Source organism: Telopea speciosissima, chromosome 6, assembly GCF_018873765.1.
Source record: "Telopea speciosissima isolate NSW1024214 ecotype Mountain lineage chromosome 6, Tspe_v1, whole genome shotgun sequence".
Classification (NCBI taxonomy): domain Eukaryota; kingdom Viridiplantae; phylum Streptophyta; class Magnoliopsida; order Proteales; family Proteaceae; genus Telopea; species Telopea speciosissima.
In genome coordinates, this window is record NC_057921.1 from 43,884,516 (window position 1) to 43,896,499 (window position 11,984).

General features: G+C 40.9%; 1 protein-coding gene across 1 annotated transcript; it reads right to left on the bottom strand.

Moving 5' to 3' along the window:
- Positions 1–493: 493 nt before the first annotated feature.
- On the bottom strand, positions 494–11,672 carry LOC122665785 (calumenin-like). Its single transcript, XM_043861922.1, has 3 exons — positions 11,069–11,672; positions 650–752; positions 494–572 (listed from the first exon to the last, which is right to left on the bottom strand). Exons 1-3 carry the CDS (start codon positions 11,613–11,615, stop codon positions 494–496), a joined length of 729 nt encoding a protein of 242 aa, XP_043717857.1. The 5' UTR covers positions 11,616–11,672.
- Between the last annotated feature and the right edge of the window lie 312 nt (positions 11,673–11,984).

An 11,984-nucleotide genomic window follows, 5' to 3' on the forward strand; every position in this document is an offset into this window, starting at 1 on the left:
GCATAAAACACTTTTGACATCAAAAAACAAGCAAATGTCATTTCAAATAAGGCTTCATTTGTTTCAACATAAAAGGCCCTGAAGGAAAATAAAACATGGGGGAAATGTTTTACTCCCCCTACATTATCTTACAGATTTTGGATATGAATCAGCAAGCTCCACTGTGAAAACATTATTTTCCTTCTTTTTGCATCCTATCAAACAAATTCTGTCATTAGATATATTAAGTTCTCTTTTTTATTTCCGCTCATTTTACTTTGAAACAAACACAGCCTAAATAGAATCCATCAAGTACATTTCATGGAAAATGCATTTTCCAAAAGTTCTGAACATTCTAATGAGAACCTTGATTAGATAAACCATTTTAAAATTCTTTATACGAGTGCATACAATAACAAATAAAATTCATGATTACTTTATCTTCAAGAATGAAAACTTACAGTATGAAAAGGAACAAATTCACAGTAAATTCAACAAATAGGGAATGCACTAATCATACTTCATACCTCACTTCCTTTTTGCACAACCACCGAATTACCTTCGGGTTATTGCTGTCAGGTGGATTCAGGATGCTAGAAAATTGACAAAAGAAATCAGACAAAGGATCAAAATAGTGAACCAGAAAGTTTCCAGACAAGTAGCATCTTACTCATTGAACTCAGTTGGGTTCAGAAGACCATCCCCATCTGCATCTGAAGCATTGAAGCGTTCCTCTTTCCACCAATCCATATTATACCGAAATGAAGTATTATCTGGAATGAGGACAGAAATCAGTAACCAATACTAGATCATCCAGAAACTAGGACATACAAGTATCTAGAAAACCCTGATAATTGATATATTAGAAAAATATATACAAATTAAAAAGCAAAAAAAAAATATATATATATATATATATAAAGAAATTCATGTGACAAGAATACTTGTTCATTTTCTTTTAAATGTGCTTTGCTGGATACCACATACCCATACTGCACAATGCTGGCATGTTTTTCTATATAACCTTATACAATTTTCACAGTAGGTGGCAAGTTGATGCCCAGCACCCAGTATCCCCACTGCTAATATGAAGAACACATACTTGAATACATAACTATATTTTTGTTGATCGTCCACAATGTGAGCTTGTTACGTTGAATGTATGACAAAAATAGCATATACCACCTACTGTAAGAGTTTTATGTTAAACATTCAGATAATGATCACAACAACAATAGAATTTTCTTCTTTTTCTTTCTTTGATGAGGGAAAATTATATTTTATAGGGCAAGCAGCAAGCACCCAATTGAGAAAAAACATATTTGAAATGAATTTAGAATCAAATCCATACATAAAATCTATAATAATCTCACCGCTGGACATGGAACTAAATCTCGGTCGAAACTGACCGAAATCTCCGAGTTGACTTGGTTTCAGGCCATGGCCAAAATGAAACCAAAGAGGCCCAGGATCGAAACCTAGTGTCGAACCTCGAAACGCAATCCGGCACGCCTCGGTTTCAGGCCTGACCAAAACCAGGTCCGAAACCGAGATCTCAATCCTTGTCGCTGGAAGTACAAAGACAACAGAAAGCTGAAACCTTGTTTCCCTCAACTGATGCAACAGGATAGGTCCCGATAATATCTCTCTCCCCACTCATTCTTCAGCTAATGAATATGCCATAGAATTGCTAGACCTTGGTTTTCCAAAAAGGACAAAGAACTAGCTATCCCAATTATGTGTGAAAATTCCACAGAATCCCATAAGCTTGAGTCATCCAGATAAACAACAAAGCAGAATCAACCTCCAGTACTACATCTGACCAGGATTCAGATGCGTAGAGAGATAATCCTGAATGATTGCTCTCGATTCCTCTATGTCCAGACCTGCTCTATCAATAGGACTGGAGCAACCGAGAACCATCAACGTTTCCACCGTTATCCTAGCAAACCACAAAAATACTCACATCCCCTCAATTGCCCATAGAAGGTTCTACATCTCGGTTTCAAGGCTGGTTTCAATCAGGCCCAAAACCAAGACGTGCTGGATCTCGTTTCATGGTATCGACACTGGGTTTCGTTTTGGGCACCGAGACAACTCAAAGATTTCGGTCAGTTTCAACCAAGATTTAGTTCCATGACCCATACTACTCCCATCAAAGTTAAGCTTGATGGATGGAGGACTCAGTCAAGTCTATCATTTTTGTTATAATATCAGAAAATAATTAACCAGACCAGAGGTAGAAGAAGAAGAAAGAAGAAGAGGAGAGGACGAAATCCAGGCAAACCCCAATAGGGAAAAGGGCCTGCGGTAGAACTGAATGTGCTATCGCAGGTCATTGACTGAATTTATTATGTTAAAACAATAATACTGATGGGCAGAATTGCCCCTACATAAACCGATATAGTAAAAGACAGAAACAAATAAGAGTAGAAAGACTTACCTGCCCCCATAAACACTTATTTTAACACTTTTATAATGATTGTCACGTTAGGCTATGAAAGAGTCACCAATACCGAAATCTCATAACAGAATAAGAAGATATGCACTGGAATACTGGTTAATTAATCGGCTACATACAACATGATGATCCCACAAATCTGACTGGAAGAACTCCTCTAGTCCTCTTGTCCCAAAATTATCTTTTGATCTTTCCCTCCTCTCCTCCCACATGGTCCATAAGATGCCATATGCGCATGAACCTCCAAGATTTTTTGTTCACTTCAGTGAGGGAGGAAAAAAAAAGTATTTAATAGGTTTTTGAGTGAGTGGGAAGAATAATATTTTGCTAGAAGATGATCCAACATCTAGTAAACTTTGACCAACCTACCTACCGATAACTTAGTCTTGATTTTTAGAGCCCGATGGAAATGATTAATCTGTTAGGTTTTAGAGGAGAAAGAGAAGAGAGAAGAAAAGCTCCAAGGGAGGCAAAGTTCAAACACGATTTGGTGTAATCTGTTATGTCTCTCAACTTGAGACAAACAGCCTTATATTGAGAAGAATATCTAATTACACTCAAGCCCTTAGCCTAATACAAATAGCACATAAAATACATAAGTAAGTGTCTAAGTACAAATATACCCCTGAAACTAAGTACTCTTACATACCCAGCTTGCCTAACATAAAACTAAAGTGATGAGAACTAAGTCCTTTGGTGAATATGTCTGCCACTTGTTCACTTGTCTTCACAAAAGGTGTACAAATAGTCTTAGACTCTATCTTCTCCTTGATGAAGTGCCTGTCAACCTCAACATGCTTTGTCCGGTCATGTTGGACCGGATTATGTGCAATACTTATGGCTGCCTTGTTGTCACAGTATAGACTCATAGGTTCTGTCGTCTCAAACCCCAATTCTTGGACAAGCCTCTTCAACCACAAGATTTCACACACACCATGAGCCATGGCCCTAAATTCTGCTTCAGCACTTGACCTAGCTACCACAGGTTGCTTCTTGCTTCTCCAGGTGACTAAGTTTCCCCCAACAAATGTACAGTATCCGGAGGTGGACCTTCTATCAGAAATAGACCCGGCCCAATCTGCATCTGTCTATACTTCAATTCTCAAGTGACCATTCCTAGAAAAGAGAAGACCCTTTCCGGACATGACTTCAAGTACCGAGGATCTCAGAAAGCGCATCAAGATGTCCCACCTTGGGTGCATGCATAAACCGACTTACCACTCCCACAACATAGGTAATGCAGTGTCGGTGAGGAAAAGGTAGATTAGCTTGCCTACTAATCTCTGGTATTTTTCAGCATCCAAAAGCGGTTCATCACAATCTTCCCCTAGTCTGTGATTCTACTCAATGGGGGAGGAGACTGGTTTACATCTCAAGTAGTCTGTCTCTGTAAGAAGATCAAGAACAAACTTCCTTTGACAAACATTGATCCCTTGCTTGGATCTAGAAACCTCAATTCCCAGGAAATACTTCAATGGACCGAGGTCCTTGATCTCAAACTGTCGAGACAAGTAAAGTTTAAGCTTTGAGATTTCGGCCTCACTGTTTCCCGTGACCACAATGTCATCAACATAAACAATGAGAGCCGTAATAGTGCTGTCCTTCCTTTTTATAAACAATGTGTGATCAGCTTGACTTTGAGTATATCCGTTTTGCAGGAGAGCTTGTCTAAATCTCTCAAACCAAGCCTTAGGAGACTGTTTGAGTCCATAAAGAGCCTTCCTAAGACGACACACTTTCCTACTGTCACAAGTATGCTTGAACCCAGGAGGAGGATGCATATACACTTCTTCTTCTAGGTCACCATGTAAGAATGCATTCTTCACATCCAGTTGGTACAAAGGCCAATCAAGATTTGCTGCCATTGAGAGAAGTACCCGAATGGAGTTGTGCTTGGCCACTGGAGCAAAGGTTTCCTGAAAGTCAATGCCATACACCTGTGTATAACCCTTAGCGACAAGTCTTGCCTTATATCTCTCCACGGTACCATCAGACTTAAACTTGACTGTGAATACCCATCTGTACCCAACAGGGACTCTCCATTTAGGGAGCTCAACAAGGTCCCAAGTATGATTCTTCTCAAGTGCTAACATCTCTGTGTTCATTGTTTCTCTCCATTTTGGATCTGCCATAGCCTCTGCTACATTTTTGGGAATAGATATGGAGGAGATAGCCACAGAGAAGGCTATACCTGTAAGGGAAATAGAATCATAGGAAACAAACTTGGCAATGGGATTAGTACATGCCCGAGTACCCTTGCGGTGGGCAATAGGAAGGTCCAAGTCTGAGGATATAGGAGTAGAAGAAGGTATACCTGTCTCGATGGATGGAGACTCAGGATGAGGTGATGGAGAAGGATTTTGGCAGGTCTTCTTTATAGGCAGCCATGAAGCAGGATTTCTCCTTTCCTTCGTATACACCAGTAGCTCCCCCTGTTCTCTGTTCCCCTGTACACAAGGATGCTCCCCCTCAACTACATTCTCTATACAAGGCTCCCCCTCAACAGAACTTCTCTTTCCCTTGTCAATCTGAAAAGGTGAAATAGGAACAGGATAGGAGATAGGAAGTGAGACAGACTCGGGAACCTCTTCACCTGCAATACCACCACCAAGCGATGAACACTCCCCCTGAACAGGTGACTGAAAAAAAGGTATGGTTTCCAAGAAACGGACATCTTTGGAGAGAAGCCACCGACGAGTGGGAGGATGATAGCATTTATATCCTTTGGAGGTGGAGGAATACCCGAGAAAGATGCACTTTAGAGCCTTAGAATCCAATTTAGTGCGGTCAGATTTGTTAACATGTACATAACAAATACAACCAAACACCTTTGGAGGGAGAAAGAATGAAGAAGACCGTGAGGGTAGGACATCAAGAGGAACTTGAAATTGTAAGACACTAGACGGCATGCGATTAATAAGAAAGGCAGCAGTGAGTAGTGCATCAGACCAAAAAGTTTTGGGAACATGCATGGTAAACCAGAGGGACCTAGCCACTTCAAGAAGGTGACGGTTTTTTCTTTTAGCCACCCCATTTTGTTGTGGGGTATCAACACAGGCCACCTGATGAATAATGCCATGGTCAGAAAAAAAGGTTTCCAAACCACTATACATATACTCCCCACCTTTGTCAGAACGAACAATTTGGATCCGGGTTTGAAATTGGGTATGCACTAACTCATAGAAATTTGTAAATGCAACATGGACATCACTTCTATGTTTCAACAAGTATACCCAAGTAACCGGAGAATAATCATCAATAAAAGAGACAAAGTAGTGGAAGCCACGCAAAGAGGTAACAGGGGAAGGGGCCCCAAACATCAGTATGTATAAGATGAAAAGGTGAAGTAGATCTATTACCATTGGATGTATAAACTGTTTTACAACTTTTGACAAACAGACAAGGTCCACAATGAAAAACATGAGAGACTGGAAAGGAAGTAAACAAGTGAGGTAACTGTTTCCTCATAACAGAAAAAGAAGGGTGTCCCAACCGACAATGCCAAAGCAAAATATCCTCTTGAGTACGTCCACCTTCTAGCCCACAAACATAGGATTGAGGTTGTACAACAGAGGAAGCACCAGTCTCTAAAACATATAAGCCATCAGCTTCATGACCACTGCCAATCACCTTCCTCGTCACCAAATTTTGAAAAAGACAATGGGTAGGAAAGAAGGTGACAAAGCAGTTCAAAGATTTAGTCAATTGGCTAACGGAAAGAAGGTTAGTAGCAAAGTTGGGAACATGAAAAACAGACTTCAGGGGTAAGCAAGGTGTAACCTGGATATCTCCCTTACCAGAGATGGAAGATAACGTACCATCGGCAATTTTTACCTTATCTTTCCCCGAACAAACAGAGTAGGAATTATACAGCTGGGACCTACCAGTCATATGATCCGTGGAGCCCGAGTCAATAACCCAAGGTGTGATGCCGGAGGAGGAAGAGGCCTGCAGTGCAGTAGAAGTAGAAGCTGCAGGTGAAATGTCCAAGTGGACTACAACCCGACGAAAGGCAGCAATGTCAGTTGGGGAAAGAGAGGGTGAATCAGCTTCAATGACCCCAACATGAGCCTTAGGCCCCTTCTTCCGCTGTCCTTTCAGTCCCCCATTGGAACCAAGTGGGGGCTTCTCATAGAGATCCCAACAGAAGTCCTTCGTATGTCCAGTTTTACCACAATGGTCACATAAGAATCGGCTCTTCGAAGACCCCTTAGCAGCCCCCTTATCAGCTCCCTTAGTGGAGTCCTGAGGGATGGAAGAAACAAGAGCAGAGAGCTCAACAATGGTGTTGATACTAGTCTCCATGGCACCCCTACGTGTTTCCTCACTCTGTAGATATCCATACACCTCCTCCAGTGAGGGAAGACTAAGTCGGCCAAGGATTTGTACCCTCAGAGGCTCAAATTTAGGATTCAGACCACCAAGAAGAAATAGTACCCTCTCCTTCTCAAACAACTTGTGTACATTGACTTCATCATCAGGACACAACTGAAGATCTCTATAGTGATCATACTCCTCCCACAGGCCCACAACAAGACAATAGTAGTCAGAGATGCTTTTATCACCCTGGCGTAGGCTAACAATCTGTTGGAGAAGTTGGTACACCTTTGTAGAGTCTCCAACACGATCAAAGATACGGGCTACACTGCTCCAAATATCTTTGGCAGTCTCTTTACCCATAAACCTCCGTCCAATCTCAGGCTTCATTGAGAAAAGAAGCCAAGCCATCACCAGTGAGTTCTCAGTGTCCCATTTGGAATACCCTTGATCGATACGAAGAGGTGCCTTGATGCTGCCATTTATGTACCCCATCTTTCCCTTACACCTAAGGATCAGTTTCAAGGATCGAGACCAATCTAGGTAATTGGTATTGTCCAACTTGACAATGGGAAGCTGCACATTGGGGTTCTCATATGAAGGAACAGAGGATGATGCAGCAAGTGGGTCTACAGACAAAGGCAAGGCTGTTTCCTCATTTTGTCACCCATATTAACTCAAATCAAAGGCTTAATAAGTCCAAACAACAGTATTTCAACCACACGCCACTTCGCTCCTTGAACACGAGAGTAAAAGCAGGCAAAAACAGAGACCAGAAAATCGAAAAAAGGGCTTGTAAAACCCAAACGAAGCAAGAAAAGCAGCGGAGCAACAAGGGTAAGTCTTCCTTACCCAAAACGATCTTTGTATGGCCCAAATAAAGCAACAAACAAAGCTCAAACTAAGAGCAGGATCACTCCAAGAGATCGATCTGGCGGAACGGAGAAAAACTGTTTGGCCGAAACTTCGATTCTCTCCTCTCGATGCTACCAAAGCAGACTTGAGAGGATCAAATGATAAGGAAGAAGACTTCCAAACGATGCTAGAGCATCCTGGTTGCTCCCTATTTGGTTGTCAAACAAGGAAGAAGAAGCTTGGTGAAGATACCCCAAGGTTTCCTTCGCAAACCAAGAAGAACAAGGAGATTGCACTCACTCCACCTTCCACGCAACCTTCAAACTCCGGGAAGAAAGTGCTCGATACCATGTTAGGTTTTAGAGGAGAAAGAGAAGAGAGAAGAAAAGCTCCAAGGGAGGCAAAGTTCAAACACGATTTAGTGTACTCTGTTATGTCTCTCAACTTGAGACAAACAGCCTTATATTGAGAAGAATATCTAATTACACTCAGGGCCTTAGCCTAATACAAATAGCACATAAAATACATAAGTGTCTAAGTACAAATATACCCCTAAAACTAAGTACTCTTAGCATAATCAGGTTGAGAGAACCATAACTCCATAGACATATGATGAGAACCAAAAGAATTGTGCCTCTCTACCACACATGCGAGTTCCTGGGCCGATTCCCATGCTTCGTCTTCAGCCCACTAGTGACATGACACATTTTGCATGAAGTTGTCTTTATGTTTGCAATAAGCAATCAGTTCATAGATCATTGAAGGATAGGATTCTCAACTAGCTGATAGAGTGATTAATGCAAGAGTCGACCTCGAACCAGGGAAACCAGAGGGAGATCGATTGCAGCAGGATCGATACAATGAAAAGAACAAATTAAAACTGTAACTCCTTTTTTTTTATTGCTACCTTTCTGTTACATATGAAGAAGAACATAAAAAAGATAAGAAGAAGAAGAAGAAAGGGATATAGAGAAGATAGAAGAGAAGGGGGGGGTAAGGAATGGCTCTCTCAGCCTGGGTCTCTCACCCACAGCTATCCCAGCTGTTGAAACATGGAATTCTCCCATAACCAACGGCAACAAGGCCTGAAAATTTTTTTTTCCAAATCTGATCATTCCTTACAATAGAGTGCCTATTAATAGCTTAGGCAAACTTACAAAATAGAAGGTAGAAAATAGAAACTTCCTAAAGCCAAAATAGAAGACAGGAAAATAACAACTAATGAAAAATAGAAACTAGCTGAAAATAGAAACTACTAAGGCTTTATAGATCCAGCCTTCTAAACAAGCAAGGAAACAAAAATAGAAACAAACTGAAATTAGAAACTATCTAATATACTTTCTAAAACTGAAAATAGAAACTAAACTATGGCAGCATTTGGAGAGAATCTTTCTCCACTTGATGGGTCCACAAAATCTTCAAAGAAATATCTCCACACAAGGAAAATATGGACTGTGACACTGTTCACGTGAACAGTACATGAACCGTGTTTTGGTCTTATAACTTCTTCATGCTTCACTCTGGGCTTGGGCTGAGGCTGCCTTAGGTGATGCTCCATCGAACCAGCAAAAACTTGCCACATCATCAGACCAGGCTGCTTCTCACAGCAGTCGAATCCACAACCTTGTTGGGCTGGTTTTGGGGCTTGTTCCCACAGGTACATATGGACTTGTGATCTACATCAGTGATGCTTCTGTAAAGATGTAGGATAGATTTTCTTGTTAGCTGTAAATATTGCGTAACATTTCTATTTCTTTGGATAGCTCTTTCCTTTTGTAAACCTGCCTTGTAAAGGTCTATTCTTTTGTATGTATAACCCCTCCTACATGAATACAAGGACAAGGAATTTTATGAAACCTACAGCTTCAATTGCATTGACAAAACATGAGGCATACGCTTCCCTCCTTTTATCCTTGGAAAACATAAAATGTTGGGAATCCTCTTTTGGCAAGATCTAAAGTGGAAGGCAATGGACTTCCCTTTTTGGGATAGGTTAAAAAAATATACACCTTTGATGGGATCCCATATCTTCTTGAAAATATATCATCTCAGTCTAGAGTTTTCATCACCTTAATATAGATGTGGTTGCAAGAAATCCAAATTACACAGTAACCAATCCCACGTGGAGTTTCTTTACGAAGTCTGCATTTTTAGGGACAACTAGGACAATAGAGTTCAATGATGAGAGTCTAGTGATATTTTCACTTCTCCGTTCATGACCTTGTATTGTTCATTTGTTCTCCCTCAACAAGAACACATTTCCACAAGTATTATGGAAGGTTATAATCCTCCCAACTCCTAAGCTAGGAAATTTGTCATAAAGAGATAAATATTTTTTATATTTACCAGACGAAAATAAGTTGTCATGTCTGGCTCATGTGCAAAGGAAAAGGGAATCAGTTTCCCAGTTCCTGACTTTGGTTAGTTGGGAAAGGTTATGATAAGACATTATTTGTGCAGGTAGTATCATTCTGGTGGAGATCAAAATATCCCTGTAGTCGCATTCTAGACCTTTAGGAAGTAATTGAATGCTAGAGCCTAGATGTTTTCAGGACGAGGGTAGATCCACCCAACATAGTGTTCACAGGATTGTGCAAGTGACATGTCGAGCATCCACAACACTAATTTCTGAAGATCCCTTTGACCTCATCTTTTGAGACTGTTAAGAGACTTCTACTGCTCTCCCTCTGTTCAGGCCAATCAATCCCTCCATGCCCCAAAAGGATTAGGCCAAGCTAAATTTTGATGGTTGCACTTTTTCTATCTGATCATCCAAGGATAGATGTAGAATTCAGCGATAATGGTGTTTTCTGATGGGCTCAAGGTTCAGCCGGTGAGGTAATTCACTATGGCCAAATTAGTGATGGGCACAAGGTTCAGCCGGTGTCTCCGACTTCCAGTCTCAGAATGACTCAAGATTACAGCTTTCATCAGATTGTGGTTGAGGATGACTCTTCTATTGCCATTGAATGATGCAGCAGGAGGAAAGGGAAATGCCAAAACCTCTTTAGGAAGGCTCACTCCTTGGCTTCTTCCATAAAACACTTCATCCCAATGGAAGCCAAGGACACCAATGAGGTAGAAAAGAACTTTCAAAACTAGCAAAGGCACGGCCTAGTGTTTGTTGCTGATCAACTATTCCTAATTAACCATTTCCCATTGATCTGTTTATTCTATTCTGGTTTGGCCTCTCCCTCTCCTTGACAAATTCAACAAAATCAAAACACCAGCAAACAAAAAATTTTAAAAGCAAAACTTTAAGAGGAGAGAAAGCATATCAAAACCCTTATTTCCCTACAGCACCAATAGTTCTCAAACGGGCATGTTATCGACATCATAAAATTCTGTTAAAAGATTATAACTACAAATTGAACGCTTAAGCGTAAATCACTACCAGAATCCCAATTTAACCGAACAGCAATTAATCATAAATTTTCAGAAGCTCCAAAAACTAACCTGAATTTCGAACCCAACTGGAGGGCCTATGCTCAGCAAACGAAACAAACCCATCATGATTCTTATCATGAAGCTCCATATCCCTCTCAGTCCTACGCATCATATCCCTCTCCGCCTTCTGCAAATTCCACTCCGTCATCTCGCTTTCCGTCACAAACCCATCAACCGGGTCGACATCAATCTTCGGAAACAGCAACACTAATCTACTAGTTATGTTGAGCCGTTCTTCATCGTTCAAGTAATCCTCGTCATTTACGAACTCTTCCCATTCTGGTTGAGCTTCAGCTCCTGGAGCTCCTTCTATGAATTCTTTGTGGGTATGCTCGAAATACCTCTTTTCCCATTCTTTGTCCTCTCGACGACGTTCCATGTCTGCGATTAAAGGGACAAATGCGACGGGTTCATGGTGCTGCTTGTCGAAGGTGAAGGTCGAACGGAGTTTCAGTCGGCGACGGCGGTTGGTTTTGGGACCTTTAGGAGAGTGAGAGATGAGGAAGAGAAGTAGAAGAGCAACGGAAATGTAGATGATCACTGAAGCCTTACCCATTAACCCTTAACCTTTCTACTCTATGATCAAGCTTCAAAAGTTGTTCCTTAATTCTTTTCTCACTCACACAGAGTAGAGAGAGAATGAGATAGTGAGAGTTCTGTTGTTGACTTTTTGGGCTGGAAATCAAATCAAACTCTCGTTAAATTTTGATGAGAAACAGTTAAAAGTAGACTTCTTTTTGTTTTTTTAGCTCAAATGTGAAAATTTTATTAAAAGAAATGGCAACAGAGAAACTCTAACCGGTTGGGAGATTTACAAAGACAGAGGGTGGATTAGACCACCAAAAAATGAAACAGACCAAACCTAGAAGCCCCCATGGCATGGTAATGAGCTCCTTTAACACAGTCTCGAGAAACATGTAAAAAA

Excerpts from the sequence above, each read along its gene's own strand:
- LOC122665785 (XM_043861922.1), bottom strand. The coding sequence starts at position 11,615 with ATGGGTAAGGCTTCAGTGATCATCTACATTTCCGTTGCTCTTCTACTT. Across the intron at positions 753-11,068 it reads CAGTTGGGTTCGAAATTCAG|ATAATACTTCATTTCGGTAT; the intron begins GTTAGTTTTTGG and ends TCCTCATTCCAG. Across the intron at positions 573-649 it reads AACCCAACTGAGTTCAATGA|CATCCTGAATCCACCTGACA; the intron begins GTAAGATGCTAC and ends TCAATTTTCTAG.